Source organism: Natrix helvetica, assembly GCF_964273705.1.
Source record: "Natrix helvetica genome assembly, chromosome: 12".
Lineage (NCBI taxonomy): Eukaryota > Metazoa > Chordata > Lepidosauria > Squamata > Natricidae > Natrix > Natrix helvetica.
This window is the reverse complement of record NC_138556.1, coordinates 364204-391499: the sequence shown is the minus strand read 5'-3', so window position 1 is coordinate 391499 and position 27296 is coordinate 364204. Positions and strand designations below refer to the sequence as shown.

At 49.4% G+C, this 27296-nt stretch overlaps 1 protein-coding gene across 4 annotated transcripts; it reads left to right on the top strand.

Annotated features, from left to right (window-relative positions):
- The first annotated feature begins 5670 nt into the window (after nt 1-5670).
- Nucleotides 5671-26726, top strand: FES (FES proto-oncogene, tyrosine kinase). Of its 4 annotated transcripts, none has more exons than XM_081965275.1 (18): nt 5671-6584; nt 7144-7317; nt 7448-7544; nt 9595-9778; nt 10081-10218; nt 10313-10441; nt 10666-10788; nt 11434-11620; nt 11847-11939; nt 20318-20506; nt 21678-21800; nt 21879-21932; nt 22699-22817; nt 23453-23547; nt 23822-23945; nt 24274-24431; nt 24619-24741; nt 26116-26726. In XM_081965275.1, exons 1-18 carry the CDS (start codon nt 6369-6371, stop codon nt 26256-26258), a joined length of 2469 nt encoding a protein of 822 aa, XP_081821401.1. In that variant the 5' UTR covers nt 5671-6368; the 3' UTR covers nt 26259-26726. The 4 variants fall into 4 exon arrangements, with proteins under 4 accessions (XP_081821401.1, XP_081821403.1, XP_081821400.1 ...); XM_081965277.1 differs by having other exon boundaries at nt 5673-6584; nt 9595-9622; nt 20297-20506; XM_081965274.1 differs by having other exon boundaries at nt 5673-6584; nt 20297-20506.
- The last annotated feature ends 570 nt before the right edge of the window (nt 26727-27296 follow it).

Below are 27296 nucleotides of genomic sequence, written 5' to 3'. Positions count from 1 at the left end.
AACATGAATAAGGGCACTCCCATTGAAACAGTTTGGGATGCAAGTAAAGCTTATATGCGTGGGGTCCTGATACATATGAACTTTAAACATAAACAAATTAGACAGAAAAAGAGAATGGAATTGGAAGATGAAATAAAAAGCAAGGAACAGCTGCTTATAACAAACCCGAATGACCAGGCGCTCCAGATGGCGCTAAAGCTGTTGAAAGATCAATTTCAGATGCTTATAGCAGAACAAACAGCAACTAATTTACAATTTGCTAAACATAACACCTTTGCCAACGCTAATAAACCTGGTAGATGGTTAGCACATACTTTGAGAAGGAATATGAATGACAGAATTATTGATAAAATTGAGTTTCGAGGGAAGATGGTATATCAACAAGAGTTGATTAAAAAATCATTTGTGGACTATTATACTAAGCTATATGTACAGGATAATATACAGAACAAGTTAATAGATGATTTTTTGGAAGGAAAAAGGGTTGCCAAAATTTCTGTGCTTCAAAAGGCAAATTTGGAACGTCTTATAACCGCTGATGAGATCACTTTAGTTATAAATCAACTTAAATTAGCTAAGGCTCCAGGGACTGATGGTTTGACTGCAATGTATTATAAAACTTTACAACTGGAAATGATTGAATATCTTACACAACTATTTTGTAATATACAACAAGGAGGTAAAATACCTCCCTCATGGAAAGCGGCTTTTATCTCATTGATACCTAAAGATAAAGAGGGCCCTAAGAAACCAGAGGATTACAGGCCAATATCTCTTCTGAACACAGATTATAAAATATTTGCTAAGGTACTAGCCAACAGATTGATGCCGGTTATTCAAGAGATTATTCATCATGATCAAGCAGGATTTATTGAAGGCAGACATATGAAGGAGAATGTAAGGCAACTCATAGATTTAATTGACTATCTTGATAAGAATAAGCAGATCTCTGCAGTGCTGGTTTTCTTGGATGCAGAGAAGGCCTTCGATCGAGTGAATTGGAACTTTCTAACCAAGACTTTGGAAAAGATGGATATGGGACCACGATTGCGGCAGGCGATTGGAGCAATTTATCAGCAACAAAATGCACAACTTATTATTAATGGAAATTTGTCAACAATTTTCGAGATACAAAAAGGCACAAGACAAGGTTGCCCATTATCCCCATTGTTATTTATTTTAACTTTGGAAGTCTTGTTGAACGCAATTCGGGACTCAAAATCCTTAGATGGCATAGCTATCAGGCAAAAGGAATACAGAACTAGAGCATTCGCCGATGATCTGGTTGTTACCCTTTCACATCCTTTGAAATCAATAATCCAGATGAAAAATATCATAATAGAATTTGGCATGGTGTCTGGGTTTAGACTAAATCAAAACAAAACGAAAATGATGGTTAAAAACATGACAGAGACTCAAAGAAAGAGACTTGTAAGTTTAGCAGGTTTTGAAATAGCTTCTAAAGTTAAATATTTAGGAATACAAATTTCAGAATCAAATATAAAACTTTTCTCAAATAACTATGAAGTGTTGTGGCAAAAGATACAGAAAGATCTTGAAGCGTGGAAAAAGTTACAATTGTCTTTGCTTGGAAGGATCTCAGCAATTAAAATGAACATTCTACCTAGATTTATCTTTCTATTCCAGATGATTCCGGTGCTTAAATCAGATAAAACCTTGTTAAATTGGCAAACAACATTAAATAAATTTGTTTGGAAGGAGAAAAAACCGAGAGTAAAGATGAAGATTATGCAAGATACACGTGAAAGAGGCGGCCTCAGACTCCCAAACCTTCGATTATATTATGAAGCTGTGGTACTAACGCATGTAGCAGATTGGTTTGGGAAAACAAAAATGGAATTGCTGAATATAGAAGGCCATGATCTTGTTCTGGGATGGCATGCATATCTTTTTTATGAAGACAGGGTGGATAAAGTGTTTAATAACCATGTTCTCCGAAGTGCCTTGATGAGAATATGGAAGAAGCACCGGCCCAATTGGGATTATAAAATACTGCTTTGGTTGGATCTTGCAGACACCATGGGGATTATGAATATTAAGTCACTCGGAGGTTGTTTATATAAAGATGTGCTTATTGCTGATGGGGGCGAATGGAAGTTAAAAACTTTGGAACAGCTGTTGGAAGAAGGAATTACTTTAAATTGGTTACATTTCATACAGCTACAGAAGAGATGGGAAGAAGATCGCAGGGTTGGTTTTATGGATAAAGAAGTGGAATTAACCTAGGTACCCCCATGACAACCCGCGCGGCCGCATTCTGAACCAGCTGAAGCCTCCGGGTGCTCTTCAAGGGCAGCCCCATGTAGAGAGCATTGCAGTAGTCCAGGCGAGAAAGGACGAGGGCATGAGTGACTGTGCACAGAGCATCCCGATCGAGGAAGGGGCGCAACTGGCGTACCAGGTGAACCTGGTAAAAGGCCCCCCTGGTCACGGCCGTCAGGTGTTCTTCTAAACTAAGCCGCGTATCCAGGAGGACTCCCAGGTTGCGAGCCTTCTCTGAGGGGGCTAAAATTTATCTCCCTATCGTCAAAGATGGAACAAGATGTACAAATCGGGATGACGGGAACCACAGCCACTCAGTCTTGGAGGGATTGAGCTTGAGTCTCTTCCTCCCCATCCAGATCCGCACAGCCTCCAGGCATCGGGACATCACGTCGAGGGCATTGTTTGGGTGGTTTGGGGTAGAGATGAAAAGTTGGGTATCATCAGCATATTGATGATACCGTACCCCAAAACCACGGATGATCTCGCCCAGCGGTTTCATTTATATGTTGAACAGGAGGGGTGAGAGAACTGACCCCTAGGGCACCCCACAAGTGACGCGCCTGGGGGTCGATCTCTGCCCTCCAGTCAACACAAACTGCGACCGATCCGACAGGTAGGAGGAGAACCACCGTAAAACGGTGCCCCCCACTCCCAACCCCCCCGAGTCGTCGCAGTAGGATACCATGGTCGATGGTATCGAAAGCCGCCAAGAGGTCTAATAGGACCAGGACAGAGGAACAGCCCCTGTCCCGGGCCCACCAGAGATCATCGACCAACGCAACCAATGCCGTCTCTGTGCTGCACCCAGGCCTGAAACCCGACTGAAACGGATCCAGGTAGACAGCTCCATCCAGGTACTGGGGAAGCTGACGTGTTACCACACTCTCGACAACCTTCGCTACAAAGCGAAGGTTGGAGACCGGATGATAGTTGGCTAAAGAAGCTGGGTCCAGGGAAGGCTTCTCGAGGAGGGGCCTCACCACCGCCTCCTTCAAGGCGGTGGGAAAGAACCCCTCTCTCAATGAAGCATTGGTAATCGCCTGGAGCCAGCCTCGTGTCACCTCCCGGGAAGTCGAAACTAACCAAGAGGGACACGGGTCCAGCACACAAGTGGCAGCACTGAATCTCCCCATAATCCTGTCCATGCCTTCGGGGGTCACAGGGTCAAACCCATCCCAGATAGTCTCCTCAAGATTCATCCCCGTCGGCTCGCCTGAATCTACCCAGTCAGAGTCCAAGCCTGTCCAGATCTGAGCGATTTTATCCTGCAGATACTGAACAAATTCTTCAGCCCTACCCTGCAAGGGATCTTCCCCAGTTCCTTGGTTAAGTAAGGAGCGGGTCACCCTAAACAGGGCGGCTGGACGGTTATCTGCAGACGCGATAAGAGCAGAAAAATATTGCCGTTTTGCTGCTTCTATCACCACTAAGTAGGATTTAATATAAATTCTTACTAGTGTTTGATCAGATTCGGACCGGCTGGCCCTCCAGCCACTCTCTAGGCGTCTTTTCCGGCGTTTCATCTCCCAGAGCTCCCCGGTAAACCAGGGAGCCATCCGGGATCGACACCGGGTCAGAGGCCGTAAAGGCACAACACGATCCAAAGCCCCAGCGGCAGCCCAATCCCAGGCTTCCACTAGGGCTTCGGTCAAGTTGTGAGCAAGGGATTCAGGAAAAGTGTCAGGCCTGTAATTCTGTTCCTTTTAGGATCCTTGGCCTGCCACATATTTAAAGAAAATATATATATATATTCTTATGCTGTTTCATTGGTTTAGTAGTTGGGAGGGGGGAATAGAAAGGAGTAGGATTGTGGAATGTATTGTTATGGATTTTCTTAGAAGCTCAAGGTCGTCTTTTGTCTCCGCACCTCGACACCTGGCCGGAAGAAGAGGGGTGTACATGCCAGCCGCACTCACATCCATCGCCAGGGCCGCACTCCGTTGACCCAGTCCATAATTTCACAGGAGGGAGGCCAAATGGCCAAATGGCACAGAACGGTGGCCCAGGCAACGGCAGTAATACCAGGGGGGCACAATGAAGCACCCCCCCTCTGGCCACGCCCACGCCAGCTCCCGAAGCCATCTTCCGCTGGCGTTAGTATCCATGCCAGCTGCCTCAGCCACTCCCCGCTGATCTAATTTATCATGTTCACAAGCAAGGAGGGGGGGGAGCAACCAGGATAACACCACGGCGTGGGGAGAGGCAGCTATAGAGACCCCAAACCGGCCATCCCACCGCCACCGCTGGCCTTACCCACGCCGGCTGCAGAGACCCCAGACCGGGCGTCCCGCTGCAGCTGCTGACCACACCCACGCTGGCAGCCGACCGACGCTCTCCATTCTCCTTTCACCCCCCCATTTCACTCACGATGTTCCGGCTATAAGGCAGGACATCTCAGCTCAAGAGTATCCCCCGAGGTCCCAGGAAGTTCTCATAGCTGGACCTGGAACCAACGATGGGATAGGGTACCCCTGCAACCCCCAAGAAGGACAATCATCTCCCCGAAGCTCTGTAAACCACTTAGGGCTGTAAAGCAGTATATGTCTAAGTGCTGTTGCTATTGCTAAGAGAACCCCTGTCTGATCTTGATGAATACAAATCACCAGATTACATCCCAGAGTTCTAAAGGAGCTGGCAGATGTCATCTCAGAACCACAGTACCACATCTTTTCAAAAATCCTGGAGCACCAGGGAACTAACAGGATTGGAAAAGAGCTGATGTGGTTCCCATCTTCAAAAAAAAAAGGGGGGGAAATATTGTTTGTATTGATCTTTGTCCTCCTGCTAATGAGGAGGAGGATGTTGTTGTTGCAGAGCCGGTGTTATTATTCTTTTACTCATCTCCAAATTTTTCTGTATTATAATCCACTTGGTATAAAAATCAATTGTAATCCAGAGTGACCATGAGGTGGCCAAAGGTTAAAAAAAGAAAAAAGAAAGAAAAAAGTCAATTATAATCCAAAGTGACCATGGGGTGGTCCAAGATAAAAAAGTAAAAAGGTAAAAGAAAACAAAAAGGCTGAAAAAAAGGGAAGAAGATTCGGAGGAAGAAAAGCCAAGAGTAAAACAAGAAGGCAAAAATGGAGACGGTGGGTAGATCTACTATCAAAAATGTGAGAAGGAAAAAGAAAAAAACAACCATAAAAGAATAAAAATCTTCAATCTTTTCTATGCCATAATCCAATTGAAAAAAAAACCAAAAATTGAAAACAATCAGAAGGAGTCAAACTTTTCCAAAGCACACGAAGGCCAGACAAGGAATAATGGATGGAAACTGATCAAGGAGAGATTCAAGCTAGAAATAAGGAGAAATTTTCTCACAATGAGAACAATCAACCAGTGGAACAGAAGTTGCTTTTGGAAGTTGTGGGAGCTTCATCACTGGAGGCTTTCAAGAAGAGACTGGACTGCCATCTGTCAGAAATGGTTTAGGGTCTCTTGCTTGGGCAGAGGGTTGGACTAGATGACCTACAAGGTTCCTTCCAACTGTTAATCTGTTAAAGAGCACTCTGGAAGGCGGCTGAGTGCAGACCTGTATCCAGGTCACTTTTTCATCCGTGGGAAATTTGGGAAAGGATGAGGGACCCCCTGTTGAATGGCTGCTGACTGAATACCTGCACGTAAACAGGTGTTTCCCCCCGTCCCTCCGACAATTTTCAGGGACGCAGAGCCCCATCCGCGCAGGGTTCTCCAAAGTGGCGGCAAAGGGCAGCCAGGCTCCCCCCCACTCCGTCCGCTCGCCAGCCCTGTGGGCACCTGTGGGTCGGGACGCCAAGCGGCCTCACCAGCCAGCCACGACCGCAGCTCCTTGAAGGCCTCGAGTCGCCCGGGACGCTCTTCTGGGGAAAGGAGAAGCGGCGCAGGAAGAGGCAATTCGCAAGGTTGGTCGGACGCCGGGAGGCTTCCTGTTCCTCTTTTGCACTTCGGACTCGCGCAGGGCGCCTGGGCGGCTTCGGGAGGTCGCGGCGACGTGCGCCGAGGAGTGGCGCGGGTCTCCCGGCCGCCAGCTAGGCGCGGCTCGAGGAAAGGGGCTTCGCGGCGGGGCGGGGCAGGAGAGCTCGGCGGCTAACTCCGGGGCGGCGATGGGCTTCGGGCTGGCGCTCGGCTGCCCCGAGGGCCACAGCGCCCTGCTGCAGCTGCAGGAGTCGGAGGTGCGCCTGCTGGAGGGGCTGCGCAAGTGGATGGGGCAGCGGGCCAAGAGCGACCGGGAGTACGCGGCGCTGCTGCACCAGATGCACAGCCTGGCCGGCAAGCAGGAGGGCGGCCGGCAGTCCCGACTCGGCGGCCAGATCGGCCAGGTAGGCAGCCCCGGGCGGGATCTCGGCTTGCCTCGGCCCGCGCCTTCCCGGTCCGTCGGCTCAGAGCAGCCGCGGCCCATCCGAAATGCCCACGGAAGGGCGCGGCTCTCGAGTGGCGCAAGAGAGAGGCAGCCGGGTGGCCTTTGGCGCTTCTCCGCTGGGGCTGGGTTTGTCCCCTGGCCTCCGACGGCCGTCCTTCCCTTTGCAGGGCCGTTTCAGAGAGATCAGGCAACGTTGCCCCTTCTAAAAGTGCCAGTGGCTCCAACGTGGTCAGGCTGGTTGACGATCAAAACCCATTTAAAAAACCCATCCTTGGAGCTGACTAAACTGCCTGAGAAGAGAGAGGCGGCTGGTTTTGGAGGCCTTTCCAATCATGGCACCTTTCCCTCCGCCATCCTTCAGCTATCTTGTCTTCTGCTTAATGCAAACTGGTTGCAAAGTGAGGTGCCCTTCCTCAGAAAGATCTTTCCCCAACCAGTGTCTAGAGAGCATCCCCCTCTAGTTCCTCTAGTGGAAATGGGCCATACTTTTCAGGCTTCGGTCATCTTCTCTTTTGCAGTGTTGGTGGTCCCTGGTGACCCAGACGGAGGCGCTGAGCCAAGCTCTAGAACGCCACGCGGAAGCCCTGCTGGCTGGACCCCTGAACACCCTGGCCCTGCTTATTCAAGACAAGCAGCAACTGCACCGGTGCTATAGTGAACAGTGGCAACAAATGAACCAGGAGTTCATCCGGGTACAGCCATCTAGCTGAGCCCTCCTGGCACCAACAGGATCCCAGGGAAAAGGCTAGGAAGTGTTGGGGTGGGGTGGGGAAATCCACCAGGGCAGCCAGCCCTTCTGAGCTTCCTTCTTGGCTTTTCCAGACCACCCAACAAGAACCCGAGCGCCTGAGAGCCCAGTACCGCAGCCACATCCGTGAGTGTGCACAGGCAAAGCGCAAATACCAGGAGGCCAGCAAAGGTGCGTCCTTTGCCAGGGGCAGAATAGGAGCAAAGCCTTTCTCACCCCACATCCTGCTTTCTGTCAACAGCCAAATAGATGTCTCCAAAGGAGCCCTAGTCTTTGTGTCTCTTGGGACAGAGTCCGTGCCAGATGGTGGGAGCGTTTGTCAATGACCAGACCAGATGCGGCAACTTGAACTCTCAGTGATGCCACCAGGCATTGTTTTACAGGGCTTCTCTGGTGTTGCTGGACAGGGAAAGAGTTAGCCTGAGGCCCCTGCTCAGTAGGTTCTGCAGGACTCCACATTCTCTCTATTACGTGGAGGTGGAATGAATTATGTTACCCCCTCAGTGCAGGATCAGGTTACATCTCTATCCCAGCCAGATGGAAGGCTGTGAAATCCTGTCCTGGAGCTTGGTAACCAGGCATAGGCTCAACTGTGGCAAAGCCTCATAAGCTCTGGTTTCAAGGACTTTTTGGCTACAGTGATTTAGCATCTTAATTCTCAATTAGGTGGCACTTCTCCAGCTCCACCTGATATGTCATTTGGATGCTTTCTTTGATTCTTTGTTCCTGCCCATCAAGCAGGTGGTTGAGGAAGCCTTTCCACAAACCCATTTTAGAGGCCCTTCTCACATCACTCTGGCCCAAGTCAACTCAGTTTGGATTACTGCAATGTGCACTAAATGGAGCTACCCTTGTAGGCTACTCAGAAGCTACAGCTGGTCCAGAATGTGGCTAAATAAGTGCCTTCTCTGCCCACCCCTTTGCCCATGTAACTCAGCTAGTTACAGCTACTCTGCAAGTTGTGCTTATTATTGCTAGGCTTCTGGCTGCTTTCAACCAGCTAGCCACCTCTTAGTCTGCCGATAGGCACTCAAAAAGTCCTCTCCAGCTTAGGGTCCAACTGCTGCAGGATTTTCTTTTTGGTGTATTTCAGTTAAAGGAGTGAAGAGTTCACCTTGATTTATTGGATGTTGGACATGAATAAGAATGGCATACTGCAGTTCTTCAATAATAATTCATAATCAGTGAAGACCACATAATAAACATTTTTAAAAACACATGATCCAGAAGAGCAACATACAGACATACATGTAGAGAGAAAAAACTTATCCATGCCTCTTTCAGGTGGCCTGAGAATAAAACGGGTATTTTGAAGGATGTCTCGGGTGGAGGGCTTGCAGGAAGGCAGGCTGCCCGGTCCTTCCAGGCCACCTCCACTATCCAGCCAAGTGCTTCTTGCTGACCTAAGCAATGTGCCGTCTCTGCTGCCAAGTGAAGCCTGAAGAAGGGGCCACATGGGCCCAATCCTGTTGGGCTCTTGTACATCTGACTCATTCAGCAGGCCTGCTCTCTGAAGGTGCTGGATTGTTATGTAGAAGTCCACTTTGGTTGCCCTTCACTGATACGAGATATGCATTTTTGGTTTGGTACTTAGCTTTTTTAAAAAGAAAAAAACTTTAATGAGGCCTAACTATTTAGAGAAACAGTCATATTTCTGTGCAATATGCTCACTCTATCACATCCTCCTGATTTGCTCTTTTTCTCATCTAAGTGGGCTTGAATGAACCTTTCTTTGCAGGTATGTTGCTGTGCCTCTCTGGTTGTTTAGGTAACCTCTTTTGTATCATTTCTAAATCCAGAATTTTTTTGAGATATAACAATCATAATTGTGGTAGTATTCATGAAATAGCTGCACCATTGATTTGTGTTACATTATAAATTTAGTTTTTCCTCCAGTTAACAGGGCTTTCCATTCTGAATTTGCTCTTTTCATAGCAGCTGCATCTCAATTTTTCACTGAAGAGAAAATCCCTAAGATATATAACTGTTACCTGCTTAGTTAGAAGTATTTTGTTCCTTTGCCTATGCTGAGTTGTGTTTGTTCTTTAGAGCCCATTTTTATTTTTAGCAAGGCTTGCTGTCTGCCAAGGTCCCACCCTGGGTCTTGCCATCCCAGAGACATCGAAAAATCCTTTGCAGGGGGACAGAGCTGCAGGAGTCCACTGATTTGAGTCAGGGAATTGTCTAATCCTACCTTCCACTTCTGTGGCTCTCTCCTCAGGCAAGGAACGTGAGAAGGCCAAGGACAGGTATGTCCGCAGCCTCTGGAAGCTCTACTCCCTGCACAACCAGTACGTGCTGGCCCTGCGAGCAGCGGAGGTGCAGCACAGCCTCCACTATAAGCAGATCCTGCCCGGTCTCCTCCAGTCCCTGCATGGCCTTTTGCAGGAGATGGCCCAGATCACGTGAGAGCAGCAGCTGACCCCAGATGGGCTTGGGTTGGGGGGGGGAAATCGGGCTGGGTTGCTCAGGTGAAACAAAACTAGGTTGCAGGGAGAGAGGAGTAGAGTGGGCACTGCTGGGGTACAGTTAGCAACGCCCTTTTTTCTTACATCTTATCTTTTTTCTTCTTGCCTTAATTCCTTTGGCTTGGTATTTCATACTTGTCTGCACTCTACATACAATCCTGCTGACTTCAAAGAGGGAACCGCATGTGCATGTGTGAATGCTGTTCTTTCTCTCCATCCTCTTATGTTTGTACCAACAGGAAGGCATCTTTGCAAGAATATGCCAGCATCACAAGCCTGGTACAGGAGGAGATGGTGGCTGTGCACCAAGCCATGGTCAGGGCCATTGACCGCATCCAGCCAACCATCGATTATGAAGATTTCCTCCCCCCTTGCAGGTACTGTCTGCTGAAGTTTTGTCTCCTGGCTGGCTGGGAGAGCGAGGGGCCGGTGGCTTTTCATTCTCAGGCTGGCTGGGGTCTCTCTCTCCAGGTGTGAGCAGCAGGAGATGCCAGGCATGGTGACCTTTGATAGGAGTTTGCTAGAGGAGGCTGAGACAGAGGTCCTGCAAGAGGGGCAGCTCCAGCTGAATGAACTCACCCTGGAAAGCCTGCAGCACACGTGTGTAGGGAAAGGTGGAGCCCTCTGGGAAGAAGGCAGCCCCTGGGCAGGGTGGTGATCCAGCCCATCTACATGGGCATTGCTGAGGCTGGGGACTGTGGATGGAAAAAGTGAGATGGGACTGTCCTGACTGGCCACCCTGGAAGCTGATCCTGGTCTCACAAAGCTCAGCGTGGGGCTGCCCTCTATGTGTGAGACAGGACACCCCCTTCTCTGCTTTGCAGGCTGACCTCCCTGGAGGAGGAACTGATCAGTGCCACTGAGAGCACTGACAGCCATCGTCGGCAGGTCCAGATGCTAGAAACTGAAATCCAGAACGATGAGATGGCAGGAAGCCCAGGAAAACGGTGAGCTTGTGCCACTGAAGCAGGAAGCTCCAGATCTTGCCATATTGCCACTCTGGCTCCTTCACTGTTATCCAAACGGAACAGCGCAAACCTTGAAGGGCCAGAAGAGGAGGCCAAGGGAGAGCAGCAAGCTTACCTATGCAAGGCATGCATGCCATTAGATTTCTCTTTCTCCCCCTTTTGCGAGGTTGTGTGAAACACATCTTGCAGCTCTCCATCCCAGAGGCCAGAAAAGGAGGCAACACTGCAACTCCCTGCCACTCATTCTTCAGCTCCAAAGTCTTTCCCAGCTTTCCCTTTTCTCTGCCTGATGTCCCACAACATCGCTCCCATGCCATGATGTAGGAGGCATGGGTTCAAGGTGGTCCTTGAAGGCAACTCACCCATTCCCACATTCTCTTCATGCAGCGGCTGATTGAAGAGAAAAGCTCCTGTTTTGCACAGAGAAGCTTTGGTTTTCCTCTTCTTAATTGCTGTATGCAGGCCCACCTGGGAGAAGCCACATGCTGGGTGCTTTGTGCCAGAGACCTCCTACCTCTTTGCAGAGTCGAGTGCTCCCTTGACCTTCTGCCACAGATATGCTACCCTTGGCAAAGCCTGCTTTCCTGTGCATGCTCCGCCCAATGCGCCTCTTTTCTTCCGCAGTGTCCTCCTCCTGGGAAGGCAGAAGTCCCTGCATGAAGCTTACCATCTTTTCCATCTTGCTTTGGGCACTCAAGAAAAACTCAAGGCCCAAAGGGATTTGCTGCAACAAAAGCTGGATGAGCTGGGACACCTGGACCCCCCACCTGCCCCAGATCTGCAGGGTGGCAGGCAGTTGCTCTCTTCTGTGGTGGGTATGAGCAGTGCCCTGCCAAGTCAGAGCAAGACAAGGTGGTAGCAAAGGGGGCCTATTGTGCTGATTGGGGAGGAAGGAGGAGCACAAGCAATGGGATCAGTCCAGCTGCTCCTTTTTCTCTGCCCCACCACTTGAGTGGGCTGGATTCCAAGCCTTGGCGGGAGGGATGCTCTGCGGTAGTCTCTGACCAAGTTCACCCTCTGCCCTCCTTCTCTGGCAGGAGCAGGACGTTGAGCGAGATTGGGGCCGAACACCGCTGGCTTTGGAGGCCCTGAAGCATCACATCTCAGGCATTTTTCGTCCACGTGTCTCAGTGAGTGGCCATCCTCAATTGTTGCTTCTCGCTGCCTCCCTGCCTAGCTGGATTTCCTGACCAGGCAAAGCCAAAAAACATCTGCTCTTAAAATATGCTAGATGAGGCATGTGTAAAACTCGCATTTATTCAGAAGTAGCACAATTTTTCCTAGCCTTGTTTTTGGATAAAATATTTAAAAACATCTTACTGCCACCATCCCAAATTTGCAAACTTAACATTCTTAAAATAGTGTAGAGTGTGAAGGTGCAAACAGAGGTGGGTGGGGGAAGGGGGAACAGCTAAAAAAGTGAAACTGGAAGGAGGAGGAGAGCAAAGAAGGAAGAAAAAGCAGGAGAGTCAGAGGTGAGATCAGCGGGTCTGTAATTAAAAGAAAAGGAGGATTTCAGTCTTAAGCAAAGGCAGAGAGTACCTAGCCGAATTCTGAACCTGCTGGCTTTTCATAAGGAACTGAAAGTGGCGTAATTGCAACAACGTCAGTTGGGCAAAACAGGGATCTAAAGGCATTTTCTGTATCAGAAAAAAGAGGAAACCAGAAGAAGAACTTCAACAGAGGGACAGTGAAGTTGAGCAATCTAAAGCCGAACCAGGCTGTTCTTCTTAGAGGAATTGGAGAGCCATGAAGAGGGGAGACTCAAGAGCCATTTATTCATTCGAAAAGTGGGCATTTGGGCCAGCCTCTGAGGGTCACCGTCTTGTCTTTTGACTCACTGATAGAAACACAAGAAGGGAATGTCTTCCCATCTGCATTTTTTGCACTTCGAGTTTTCTAAATATTGGACTGGCCTCCTGAAGAAAGAGTTGGGCCTCGAGTGCCCTTTGTGCTCAGAATCAGAGTGCCCAACCTCTGCACACTTTACTTCTGAAAGCTCCTAGACCCGTGATGGCGAACCTATGGCATGCATGCAACAGGTGGCAGGCAGAGTCATTTGTTAGGGCATGCCAGGCATTGCCCTGTCAGGTCCAGCATGCATGCGCGTGCTGGCCAGCTGACTTTGGCCTTCTTTTTCGACCATTTTTGACTTGGAGGCCACCCAACATGCAAGCCAGAAGTTCGGGAACGGACTGCTGGTTTGCGTGTTGGGCCGTTTTTCATGCTCCGGAGCCTTCAGGAGGCTTCCCTCCTAAAGCTCAAAAAATGGCCCTACGGACAAACCAGATCACCGTTCCCGAACTTCCGGGTTGCCCGTAGGGCCGTTTTTCACCCTCCGGAGGCTTCAAGGAAGGTCCCGAAGCCTCTGGAGGGTCTCCACAGAGGAAGCTGTTTTTGCTTCCCCAGGCTCCTAGAAAGCCTCTGCAGCCTGGGGAGGGCGAAAAAAGAGCCCCAAAAGCGGGGAGGGGAAGTGCTGGTCACATGCATAGCATTATGGGTGTGGGCACACCCATGCCCGAGCCCTCTGCAATCCCCCCGCTTCTGGCACACGATCCAAAAAAGGTTAGCCATCACTGTCCTAGACTCCCACACCTCCTTAAAGGGTCTGTCCCCTCAATTCAGCTTTGCTCTCATCCCCAGCCCATAGAAATTGAATACATACAATAATTGTGGATGTTTTGTTTGTTTTAGACATGTTTTTATTACTCTTTGTTTTGGAATTTTACAGTATTATCAGTCATTGAGATGGACAACTATAGAAATTGAATAAAAAATTAACAGAGTTGGAAAGGACCTTATAGGTCATCTAGTCCAACCCCCCCACTCAAGCAGGAGACCTTACAAATGGTAGTCCAATCTCTTCTTGAAAGGTTCAAGCTGCGACCGACCACATGTTTAATGGACCCGTGTCCCTCCTGGCTGGTACTGGCATCCTGGGAAGTGACACGAGGCTGGCTACTGGACTTGGTGAACGCCTCATTGGGCGAGGGGTCCTTACCTGCCGCCTTGAAAGAGGCGGTGGTGAGGCCCTTACTCAAGAGGCCTTCCCTTGACCCGATGGAGCTAGCTAATTACCGTTCAGTCTCCAACCTTCCCTTTTTAGCGAAGGTTGTAGAGAATGTGGTGGCACAGCAGTTTCCACGACACCTTGAGGAATCCGAATATCTAGACATTTATCAAAATGTTTTATTGTGTTTTTAGGGGGTTCTAGGAAGGGGGGGGATAACCAGGCCAGGAGGGAAGCCAGCCCCAGACGAACAGGTGAGTCCACGAAGGAAGTGAGCGGGGTGAGGGGGGAGAGGGAACAAGTTATTCCAGCAGAGGGTTGTTTTATTACAACGGTCGCGGGGAGGGGGGGATGCGAGGACAAGAAAAGATCGCAAGGTCGGTTGGGAGACCGTGGCTGCTGGCTACGCCCAGTCGTTTGTACCAACCCCCGCAGCCAAGGTGGTCAGGAACTACAGAGCCAGGGCCTGAGGCTGATGCTCTGCAATGCAAGGTCCGTGACCAACAAGGCCCCCCTCATTAACGAGTTGATCTCGGAGGGGGAGCTGGACCTTGCAGGGATAACGGAGACCTGGTTGGGTCACGAGGGTGGTTTACCCCTCGTGGAAATGTGCCCACCGGGTTTCCGTGCATTCCATCAGCCTCGGGCCCTGGGTAAGGGTGGTGGGGTGGCGGTAGTTATACGGGATTGTCTAGAGCTGAGGGAGTTCACTGTTCCTCAGATACCCGGGTGTGAGTCGCTGGGTATGAAATGGGGCCCAGGGAGGCAGTGGGGTCTGCTGATTGTATACTTGGCTCCTCGCTATACGTCAGCGGCCCTGCCCGAGCTCCTCGAGCTGGTCTCGGAGACGGCGGTTGAGATACCCAAACTTCTGGTTATGGGGGATTTCAACCTGCCGTCGACGGGAGCAGAGTCCGAGGTGGCTCGGGAGTTCATGGCTTCCATGACAGCCATGGGCCTGACCCAACTAATTCAGGGCCCCACACATGAAGGCGGCCACACACTGGACCTTGTCTTTGTATCTGAGCAGTGGACGAGTGATCTGGGAATAGGGGATTTAGAGATTACGCCCCTGTCATGGTCAGATCACTCATGTCTCCGGCTGGACTTCCCTGGCGCTACCCTCCACCGCGAGGAGGCGGAGCCAGTTTGTTCAAGCTGGTACCGCCCCAAGCACTTGATGGAACCGGATAGGTTCCAGACGGAGCTTGGGCCTTTACCTGTAGCCCTGACCCGCGCTCGGTCGGAGGACCTAGTGGCCGCCTGGAATAGGGCGATGGCGGGGGCCTTGGACCGGGTTGCGCCTCTGCGACCTCTCCTACGGCAGCGACCCACCCGGGCTCCCTGGTACACCGAGGAGCTAAGGGTGATGAAGCGCCATAGGAGACGTCTAGAGAGCAGGTGGAGGTCCTCACGCTCCGAGTCTGACCGAACACAGGTAAGAGCCTATTTACGGACCTACCTTGTGGCATTGAGAACGGCCAAATGTAGACATTGTGCCGCTCTCATTGCGTCTGCAGATAACCGCCCTGCCGCCCTGTTTAGGGTGACCCGCTCTCTCCTGTCGCAGGAGACGTGGGGGGCACCCTTGCAGGGAAGAGCAGAGGAGTTTGGGGAATATCTGCAGGACAAAGTCGCTCAGATCCGGAGCGGATGGCCCCCCCCCCAGTGGACCGGACGAGCCGTCATCAGTGAGTCTTGTGAGCCCACTCTGGGAGGAGTTTGACTCTGTTGCCCCCGAGGATTTAGACGGGTTGCGTGGACGGCTGCGACCCACCACATGTTCAATGGACCCGTGCCCCTCCTGGTTGGTACTGGCATCCTGGGAGGTGATGCGAGGCTGGCTTCTGGGCCTGGTGAACGCCTCATTGAGCGAGGGTTCCTTACCGACTGCCTTGAAAGAGGCGGTGGTGAGGCCCCTGCTCAAGAGGCTTTCACTTGACCCAACGGAGCTAGCTAATTACCGTCCAGTCTCCAACCTCCCCTTTTTAGCGAAGGTTGTTGAGAATGTGGTGGCGCAGCAATTTCCACGTCGCCTCGACGAATCCGTATATCTAGACCCACGCCAGTCCGGCTTCCGACCCGGGCACAGCACCGAGACAGCCTTGGTCGCGTTGGTGGATGATCTCTGGAGGGCCAGAGATAGAGGTTGCTCCTCTATCCTGGTCCTATTAGACCTCTCAGCGGCTTTTGATACCATCGACCATGGTATCCTACTGCGCCGGCTGGAGGGGATGGGAGTCGGAGGCACCGTTTTACGGTGGTTCGGCTCCTACCTCTCCGGCCGGATGCAATGTGTGTTGACTGGGGGGCAGAGGTCGACCCCGAGGCCACTCTCTTGTGGGGTGCCGCAGGGGTCGGTCCTCTCGCCCCTTCTGTTCAACGCATATGTGAAGCCGCTGGGTGAGATCATCCGTGGTTTTGGGGTTGAGTACCATCTGTACGCTGATGATACTCAGTTGTACATCTCAACCCCAAGCCACCCCAACGAGGCTGTCGAAGTGATGTCCTGGTGTTTGGAAGCCGTCGGGGTCTGGATGGGGGACAACAGACTCAAACTCAACCCCTCCAAGACCGAGTGGCTGTGGCTACCGGCACCTCGGTTCAGCCAGCTGATTCCATCACTGGCCATAGGGGGCGAACAATTGCCCCCTGTGGAATGGGCGCGCAATTTGGGCGTCGTCCTAGATGCCCGGCTGTCAATGGATGATCATGTGGCAGCCATGGCAAGGGGGGCGTTCCACCAGGTCCGCCTGGTGCGCCAATTGCACCCCCTTCTGGACCGTGGTGCCCTACGCACAGTCACTCATGCACTGGTGACGTCTCGCCTGGACTACTGTAACACTCTCTACATGGGGCTTCCCTTGGGACGCGCCCGAAGACTGCAGCTAGTCCAGAACGCAGCCGCGCGGGTAGTCATGGGGAGTACTAGGTACTCCCACGTAACACCTCTCCTGCGCGAGCTGCACTGGCTGCCTGTGGTCTTTCGGGTGCGTTTCAAGGTTCTGATCACCATCTTTAAAGCGCTCCATGGCATAGGGCCTAGTTACCTGCGGGATCGCATCCTCCCACATACATCCCTGCGGCCAATTCGCTCTCACAGGGAGGGCCTTCTCCTGGTGCCATCCACGAGGCAATGCCAACGGGCGACACCGAGGAGTAGGGCCTTCTCTGTGATGGGCCCAACCCTCTGGAATGACCTCCCCCCCGACATTAGAACCACTACTGACCTCCGCTCCTTCCGACAGAAACTGAAGACACACCTGTTCCGACTGGCTGGTCTGGCATAATTTATAACGTCTACCTCCTGGCATACACATTCTTACTGGTTTTTAGAGGGATAGTGTTTTAAATTTAACCTGATATGACATTGGGATTTTAAATTTTTGTACATTTCGATTTATTTATTTAGCTGTACAGTTTGGCATATTTTATCCTCCTCTCATATATGTATTTATGTAGTTATTACTATGCTTTAATTTGTTGTATTTTGGTACGGACTGTACACCGCCCCGAGTCCCTTTCGGGAGAGGGGGCGGTATATAAACGCTAATAAATAAATAAATAATAATAAATAAATAATAGACCCACGCCAGTCCGGCTTCCAGCCCAGACACAGCACGGAGACGGCCTTGGTCGCGTTGGTAGATGATCTCTGGAGGGCCAGAGATAGGGGTTGTTCCTCTGTCCTGGTCCTATTAGATCTGTCAGCGGCTTTTGATACCATCGACCATGGTATCCTATTGCGCCGGCTGGGGGGGATGGGAGTTGGAGGCACCGTCCTGCGGTGGTTCGGCTCCTACCTCTCCGACTGGACGCAATGTGTGTTGGCAGGGGGGCAGAGGTCGACCCTGAGGCCACTCACTTGTGGGGTGCCGCAGGGGTCGGTCCTCTCGCCCCTTCTGTTCAACGCATATGTGAAGCCGCTGGGGGAGATCATCCGTGGTTTTGGGGTGGAGTATCATCTGTACGCTGATGATACTCAGCTGTACATTTCCACCCCAAACCACCCCAACGAGGCTGTCGAGGTGATGACCCGGTGTTTGGAAGCCGTCGGGGTCTGGATGGGGGACAACAGACTCAAGCTCAACCCCTCCAAGACTGAGTGGCTATGGCTACCGGCACCCCGGTTCAGCCAGTTGATACCATCACTGGCCATAGGGGGCGAGCAATTGCCCCCTGTGGAACGGGCGCGCAATTTGGGCGTCCTCCTAGATGCCCGGCTGTCAATGGATGACCATGTGGCAGCCGTGGCAAGGGGGGCGTTCCACCAGGTTCGCCTGGTGCGCCAATTGCGCCCCCTACTGGCCCTACGCATGGTCACTCATGCACTGGTGACGTCTCGGCTGGACTACTGCAACGCCCTCTACTTGGGGCTTCCCTTGGGACGCGCCCGAAGACTGCAGCTAGTCCAGAACGCAGCCGCGCGGGCCATTATGGGGAGTACTAGCTACTCCCACGTAACACCGCTCCTGTGCGAGCTGCACTGGCTGCCTGTGGTCTTTCGGGTGCGTTTCAAGGTGTTAATTACCATCTTTAAAGCGCTCCATGGCACAGGACCTAGCTACTTGCGGGATCGCATCCTACCACATACTTCCCTGCGACCAATTCGCTCTCACAGGGAGGGACTCCTCCTGGTGCCGTCCACTAAGCAGTGCCAACGGGCGGCGCCTAGGAGCAGAGCCTTCTCTGTGATGGGCCCAACCCACTGGAATGACCTCCCCCCCGATATCAGAACCACCACCGACTTCCGCTCCTTCCGACAAAAACTGAAGACTCACCTGTTCCGTTTAGCCGGCTTGGCCCATTCATAGTCTTATCTTACCTCCTGGCAGATATTTTTAATTGGGTATTTTTAGGGGTTACTTTTAAACATTGTTTTAATTGCTTTACTTTAGGTACAGTTTTTTACAGTCTCCTCTTTTAAGTATTTAGTATTTAACTATGTTTGTATTTATTCCGATGTATTTATATGTTTTAATCTGACTGTACACCGCCCCGAGTCCCTTTTGGGAGAGGGGGCGGTATAAAAGTTTGAAATAAAGTAAAGTAAAGTAAGTGATGAAGCCCTCACAACTTCTGAAGGTCACTTCTGTTCCATTAGTGGATTGCTCTCCACTGTCAGCAAGTTATTTCTAGGTTGAATTTCTCCTTTGTCAGTTTCCATCCATTATTCCTCTTCTGGTCTTTAGGTACTTTGGAAAATAGCTTGACCCCCTCCTCTCTATTGCAGCCCCTCAAATATTGGAACATTGCTATCATATCTCTCCTGGTCCTTTTCTTCACTAGACTAGCCATTCCTAATTCCTGCAATCGTTCTTCATATGTTTTAGCCTCCAGTCCCCTAATCATCCTGGTTGCTCTTCTCTGCACTTTTTCTAGAGTCTCAACATCTTTTTTATAGTGTGGTGACAAAAACTGGATGTAGTACTCTAGGTGTGGTCTTACTAGGGCTTTATAGAATGGTATTAGTACCTCACTTGGTCTTGATTGTATCCCTCTGTTAATACAATTTAGGATTGCATTGGCTTTTTTGGCTACCGCTGCACACTGCTGACTCCTATTTAGCTGGTTGTCCACCAAGACTCCAAGATCCCTCTCACAGTCACTTCTATTAAGCCTGGTTTCACCCAGTTTATATGTATACTTTTGGTTTTTCTTACCTAGGTATAGGACTTTACTTTTCAAGATGAAAATGAGAAAGAGGCAGGCAGGGAAGGTAGGAAGGAAGGAGAGGAGAGGCAGCCAAGGAAGCAGCATTCCTTGGCAGGGAAGCAGACAAAGGCAGAAAGGAAACATGAATTTCAGACCCTGGAAACTGCTGCTCGCTGGAAAGGAAGAAAAAGGGGAGCCCAAAGCTTAAATCCTGGGGGCTGGCATTTGATCTGTCCCACTCTAGCTTCCCTGCTCAATTGCTAGCTTCTTTAGTTCAGAAGCAGCCACGTGGAGAGGAGGATGGGTTTCTCCCTGAGTTTTTAAAAGTGAGGTTTTTCTTCCTACTCTACCGCAAGTGCAGCTGTGGAAGCGTTGTTTCTGGTCTGGGAGATTTTTAAAGATTCGTGTGTGTGTGTGTGTGTGTGTGTGTGTGTGTGTGTGTGTGTGTGTGCGTGTGTCTTTTGCACCCTGGCTTCCCTGCTCAATTGCTTTAGTTCAAAAGCAGCGAGTCCCTTTTTGGGAGGGGGCGGTTTAGAAATCCAAGAAATAAATAAATAAATAAATAAATGTGGGGGAGGGTTTTTTGTTGTTGCTGTGGTCCCAGACCTAAATTGATTAGCTGTGTAATTACCAGAGTAAACCTACAGTATTTAAAAGCTTTTCTTTTCTTTCTCTGTCACCCTTCCAATTCTAAATATAACTTGAGGAGGACCTGTCCTTAGTTATCAAGGAGTCACTTTCTGATCAGTCCTCCTGATCTGGCCTCTTCCCATGCAGGAAGATGAGTGAAGAAAGTACCTTGAACTTCCGTCTCTTCCACAGCTGCCACCCTCTTTGCCGCAGCTCCCTGAGGTGCAGAAGCCCCTTGGGCAACAGACCTGGTACCATGGTGCCATTCCCCGCATGGAGGTACAGAAGCTTCTGCAAACCAATGGTGACTTCTTGGTGCGTGAGAGCCAAGGCAAGCAGGAGTACGTCCTCTCAGTGCTGTGCGATGGGCATCCACGACACCTGATCCTGCAGGCTGCTGATGTGAGTTTTTGGGGGGACAGCAGGATACCAGTGGGAGGCCCACGCCTTGTGCAAACAAGTCATCAAGCATGTTCCTTTCCCCTTTGCTCATTGGGAACAAGCCTTCTATTCCAGTACTGACTGACTTCCCTGGCCCTTTTAAAGAAGACCTAGTGGCTTTGATTGAACAGAACAGAGCCCCAAAGAATCTAAAATCCTGTGCATGAAACTGCCAGTGAACACAACAAAGCTGAGTTTCAGTGCTGCCCTTTGACATCAGAGCACCCATACAGAACTTGGCAGGTGGTGGGTCTGAAGGATGATGCAAGTGGAGTGGATTGGCAATAAGTATGGCCATGGCCTCATCTGCCTCGAAGCTCCCTGGGCTGGAGTTCTGGTCAAAGAAATTTGAGCCACTTGCTTGAACACTCTGGTGTATTCTACAAGAAAGCTGTTTTGTGCAAAGGACAGTGTTCCCTATTGTAAGGAATCCCCCCCTCAGCTACATATCTTCTTAGGAAAGCATGACTCTTGAAACAAATGGTATTTCTAAAGGAACTTTTACTGAGAGAAGTGATTGCACACAAGTCAGGCGGAGTCTGAAGATTCCTGCACAAAGAGTTAAGCTAATTTCCCCTGTTCAGCCCCCACCCAGCGCCCACGAATACGAAGCAGCAAAGATGTTATGAGAACTCCGAGGCAGGATGGTGATAATAGGTTATGCTTGGGGCGCCACAGCCTTGGGCAACAGGCTAGAACTGGCTGGGAAGGAATCCATCCTGATGGCCTATGTCTAATTCTCAAGCGGTGACAGCAGAAGCAAAAGCATTCAAGGCATTCCACCCCAAGAAGCATCCCCCCTACCTTTCTGAATGGCAGTGTTCCAACAGGAACCTGACACCTATTCTCTACATTGTGAATTTCAGCTGGATATGATCTTGGGCCAGCTGTGTACTGTGATCTTGTATACATGTATTGCTAGAACCCGCAATTCTTGCCCCTCTTCAGAAAGCAAGTTAGTTCTAGTGTGGAATAAAGTTCTGCCACCAGCTGGCTTGGGAGGCTGTAGATTGGTATGAGAATCTTATTCCTTTGAGGGAAATGTAGAAGAGGAAGCAACAGCATAGAAGGGGAAGTGACTTTTCCCAAAAACGGTATTACTCCAGAATAATGGCAGGGTGCTCTTTCCCAGAATCTGTACCGCTTGGAGGGTGAAGCTTTCCCTACCATTCCGCTGCTGGTTGACCATTTCCTGAAGTCCAGGCAGCCCATCACGAAGAAAAGTGGTATTGTGCTAGTCAAGCCCATCCCCAAGGTAGGAATTCAATGGTGGTGGTGGTGGTGATGAGCTGGAGAGTGCTTGGGAAGAAATGATGGACTGCTCTTCCAACAGGACAAGTGGGTGTTGGACCATGAAGACATTATGCTGGGGCAGCGCATTGGGCAGGTGAGTGAGATCACTGCAGGGCAACGCCTCTGGATGGAGGAAGCACCTGGCTGATCAGTTGTGCCCTCATCCATGCCTAGAACTTTCCTTTTAGAGCAATAGCTTATTTCACAAACTTCATTTGCGCCCTTCCCCCACCCCCTGAAAAGGAAGTTGTCTGCTTCTGGATGTGCTCCTTGTCCAGTCTTTCACCAAAAGGGCACAGATCAACAGGCCCTGCTCTGGATGCCCCAGGCCTCTGTGTTCACTGCTGCACAAGTTCACCCTACAGTTTTGTTGACCTTTGTTTTCTTTTCCTTTGAGTTCCTGGTCACAAGCCTTTAAGGATGGAGCCAACTCTGGTATCACACCCTGTTTCTCTGAAAGATTTTTTTTTCACTTTACAAAGGAGCTGAAATACTTTTTGGTGGATTAGGGGAAGGGCCTATTTAGTTCTGCATGAAGGCCTGTTTTAAATAATAGAGAATATGATCTGTTTTATTCCAGGGTATTGATTAAAATGTATTGCTGTGTTGGTTTAATGTTGTTTCATTGAATTGATTTTGAATTATTGCTTTACATTCTGCTGCAATCTTGTGTTAGTGGTTAGTGTTTGTGAAAGGTGAGTTATGAAGGCACTTAACAACAGCTGCTCTTCAGAAGTTTAGGAACTTGCTGGTTCTGCCAGAATGCAGCACATTTTGAGCCCACTTTTCCAGCCTTTGGCTACTCCTTGCCATGCCAAGGGAGGGGCTGGTGCTATGTGGCTTTGGCTTTTGTTCCACAGGGAAATTTTGGAGAAGTCTTCAGTGGATTCTTGCGTGGCAGTAACACTCCAGTGGCTGTGAAATCCTGCCGTGAAACACTTCCAAATGAGGTGAAGGCCCGTTTTTTGCAGGAGGCTGGGTATGTATGACTCTTTGTTAGCTGAGGCCTTCAGCCAATCACCACAGCACATACACCAAGAACATGTTCAGGATTTTCCTTTCAATAGAAGTTGAGAGAATGCACAGCTCTCTCACTGGCCGTCCAGTGACCGGCTCTTTCCCAGCTTATAGGCAGATTCTGGGGAGTTTCCTGGAGGGAGGCGTTCAGAGATTCCACCTATTTTGGCAGATCAGCAGAGAGCCTCTGTGTGATTCCCTGGGAATCCCTTGCCTTCGCCATCTCATTGCTTATCTGTGTTTGAGGTGGAAGCTCCTCTTCTGAGCATCTGAGAGGAGGCAGTGGGCACAGAAGGGGCCACTGGGTCCAAAAAAGTGGGCTGTGAAGGCTTCAGTAATGTGCTTGCAAGTCTTCCTTAACCAGAGATATTAGGGAATTAGGATACGGAAATCTTGACAACTAGATAAATTTCTTGTAGCATCCCAATCCTTTTGTGAGCCATCCACAAATACACAGAAGGGTGCTACCAATTCTGAAGCATGTGCTGAACTTCTGCACAGCATATTTTGCGACTGCCATCCACTTTCCCAGGATCTGAGAAGCCCTGATCTGAATCTGTCCCCTTCCAGCTGTGTCTTCTCTGACTCCCCCTACAGGATCCTGAAGCAGTATAGCCACCCCAATATTGTGCGACTCATTGGAGTCTGTACTCAGAAGCAGCCAATCTACATTGTCATGGAGCTTGTAAAAGGTAAGTCTGGCCTTTTGCTCCACTTGCTTTCTTGAAGCTTGTATCCAGTATTCTGCCCTCCACCAACCTTTACAGGAAGAAAGGATGTTGGCTTAAGAATGTACCTACCTTGATAGAGGCTACTCTGTGAGTGCCCAGGTGCCCCTCCTCTTTTTTCCGCTGCTCACCTGAACCTCCCTGGACCCCGGGGAGTTCTGCTGATGAAAACTAGTTTTCACACATGGGGATGCTCCTGTCCCGGAGTGGCCCCAGCCTCTGCCTTCTCCTTCCTCAGGGGGCGACTTTTTGACCTTCCTGCGCAATGAGAGGGCTCAGCTCACAGCCAAGAAGCTCCTGAAGATGATGGAGAATGCTGCCGCAGGGATGGAATACCTAGCCAGCAAGCACTGCATCCACCGGTGAGTCTGCTCAGCCCAACCTGTGGCCAAGTCAGGAGGACCTTGTTGTAGGGTTAGCTGAGCTTCCCCGATGCCTCTGCCTGGGGATGTCAACTGGTCCTTTCCAATCTGTCCCTTGACCGAGGCTGCTGGTTGCTGCAAGAGAGGCACGGTTATGCTGAGCAAGACTTGATGAAGTGAGTCACCTTGTACCCTGGTGAAAAAGCCAGGAGACCCTCTCTTCTGTTTGAAGAAGACAGAGAAATGGCAAGATGGCCATTTGTAGAGGCTGCTGGAAAAGTCAACTGGACTTGAGCATGACACAGGCACCTCTGATTTTGCTTTCCAGAGATCTGGCAGCACGGAACTGTCTGGTGACAGAAAGTAACACACTGAAAATCAGCGATTTTGGGATGTCACGGGAACAAGTGGATGGCATTTACTCCTCCACGAGTGGAATGAAACAAATCCCTGTGAAGTGGACAGCTCCAGAGGCACTCAGTTACGGTACATAGTTTCTGGTCCTGCAAATGCCATGGTTCAGCTGTGGAGTCTTGGCTGGGTTGTTTTTAGCTGCTGCCATGGATATTGAGCTTCTTGCAACTGCCTTGCCTAATCCCTGACAGAAATCTCTCCTTGAAGATTATGGGCAGCCTCCATGCTTCCAGCTCATGCCTGCTACTCTCCCTCCTAGGTCGGTATTCCTCAGAAAGTGATGTCTGGAGCTTTGGGGTCCTGCTGTGGGAAGCTTTCAGCCTGGGTGCCACACCATATGCCAGTATGAGCAACCAGCAGACCCGTGAAACTGTGGAGAAGGGTGAGTCCTAAAAGGGCTTTTCGGGGGAGCAGAAGGCATAGCGTGCCGTAGTCCATGGCTGGGAATCTGAGCAAAAACCCAGAAACTGTGGCAAATGATTCTGAAGAGGGTTGGGAACTGCTCCATTGCTGCAGGAGTGGCTCAGGTATACCTGGAAATGAGACTTGAGACCTAAACAGGAAGGTAGAGGGTTGGAAGTGAGAGGGGTGAGTGTTATGGGCAAACCACAGGCGTTCGGTAATTAGTTGCCCTGCAGATCCTTCTGTTGCTCTGCTTTCAGAATCCAAATACTTACAGTGGACGAATGGTTAGTGAAGATGGTGGAGCTTGCTGAGATGGGCAGGCTGATTTGTTTGAGTAGACAAAAGATAATATCTAAGTTTATTGCTGACTGAAAACCCCTTATGGACTTTTTGCATAAAACAGAAAAAAATGAATGTATGTATTTGATGATTAAATAGGATAGATTACAGCAAGAAGAGAGTCACAATATAACTTCAGAAAAAGTGGTCAGTTTATATTTTGACTTATATGCTACAAAGAAGATTGGAAGCCACATTATTTCTTCCTTCCTTCCTTTCTTTCTTTATCTTATCTTTGTCTCTCTTTTTCTCTTTTAGTTCTCTGTTCTTTTTTGTTTTTTATATTAGTATTAGTTTTTACCTGATTTAATACACACACCCACACACCAAAATATAATACATTATGGCAAATTGCTAAATCTTCTTCAGGGATTCCTCACTTGATATGCTGGCAAAGCCCTGGGATCACTTTGGAGCATGAAATTGTCTGCCCACTTGGTTTCCCTCATAGGCTCTCTTCATATAGTAAAACTGAATGACAGGTGGTGATATCTGAAACAAAAATAATTTCACAATTCATGTTTCAGCAAGGCTTTTTCCTGGTTAAAGCTTTATACTAAATAAGTATAAGGAACTAAATAAACAGAAAGAGAACATCACAACTCGACAGGTTTGCTGTTAATCATGAAGATACTTGGAAGATAAAATCACTATTATTGGCTTTCAATGTTGGATTTCAACAATTAACATTCATTTGCTGACTTCAATGGTATGAAAAATGGTTTTATCAATTCTGGCTGATTTGCCAGCTAAGGTCATTCCTAGATGAACTGTACTACTGCAAGGCAATGTAAATGTGCCTTTCCTTAAGGATGACTTTAAAAATTGGTTAGCACAGAGATCAACCATATAAATTTAACTGCCATAATCAGGTTTGTGATTGGCTGGTTGGTCTGCCCAATTTGATTGGTTGGTTGATTGATTTTAATTCTCAGGAAGATATTGAGCTGTGAAAAGGTGCTTTGTTTCTTGTTAGACGACCCTTCTATAACCTGGTTGCCCCTTTTGCCAGGTATTCGTCTGAATGCTCCAGACCAGTGTCCCGAAGAAGTATACCAGCTCATGTTAAAGTGTTGGGAATACAAACCACAGAAACGACCCAGCTTCAGTACCATACTCCAAGACCTGGTTGTGATTCAGAAGAAGCAACGGTGAGAATGCTGATTTCAGGATGTCTGCATGGACACATTTTAAATCCTGTGCTGTGCTGACATCCCAGACAATGGCATTTCACTCTTGGCATATCTTTCTAGTCACACAGACCATCTCCAATCAGGTCACCTGCCAAGCACTCAGCAGTGGTGGCCAGAGAGCTCTAAAGCTTTGGTCTTTGAAGTTATCTGTATTTTCTCTAAAACTGATAATAATTATAAAGTTTGGATTATATCCTCAAAAATGTACGCTTAATTGCAAATCCCAATCTTTATCTCAAATAAGATATACAAGATATGAAGCTACAGAAAAAGGAATTCAAGGGGTAAGAGGTTTTGTATTTTATAACACTTCACTGTGATGGGGTGGAGGTAGGTTTAAATGATGAAACTGGTTACAGAAGCACCACCTTATACCAGAAACAAAGCAAGGGATATTTCATTCAAAACACGCCACAATATTCACCATTTACAACCAGGATATAGCAGCATCTGTTCAGATCCCCATGACCACACACAACCAAGGATTTAAAGGAGGCCAGGCCCAAGGAAACACATCAACCAAATCATCATGGTTCCTAGGAAAACTGCAGCACTGTTTGTCTTTATAGCTCCAAGCCAAAGCCTCTCAAAGAATCAGGAATCCACATCAGTGGTCTATTGGCAAAACCTTCTTTCCTTAAACTGCCATGGCCAATAACAACAGCCCACCCCAGAATGATCCAGGCACAGGGATCAAATCCTGCAGGAGAAGCAGAGGCTGGTTCTGCCCTCCCTTCTCTCCACCGCCCTGGCTGGTTCTCCATTGTGAATTACACATTCATGCTTTCCTCTTTTTGTCTCTCTCATCTTTGGGGCTATTTAATATGCCAGTTACATATTAAGATACATATGGCAAAGGTTTTGGTCATTATTAAGCCAATTTTAGGGCTTCAACCACAGTTTCAAGAACTCATCCAGGGCGCCTCTGGCTGGCACTTTAGGCTAAAGAGAGAGCAGGGTCCCCGAAGTCTTAAGAGCCCGCAGGGTCTATCCCGAGGTT

Bases quoted from the DNA above. Each gene is read 5' to 3' on its own strand.
- FES (XM_081965274.1), top strand. From the start codon at position 6,369: ATGGGCTTCGGGCTGGCGCTCGGCTGCCCCGAGGGCCACAGCGCCCTG. The intron at 6,585-7,143 runs GTAGGCAGCCCC...TCTCTTTTGCAG, and splicing joins TCGGCGGCCAGATCGGCCAG to TGTTGGTGGTCCCTGGTGAC. The intron at 10,789-11,433 runs GTGAGCTTGTGC...TTTCTTCCGCAG, and splicing joins GCAGGAAGCCCAGGAAAACG to TGTCCTCCTCCTGGGAAGGC.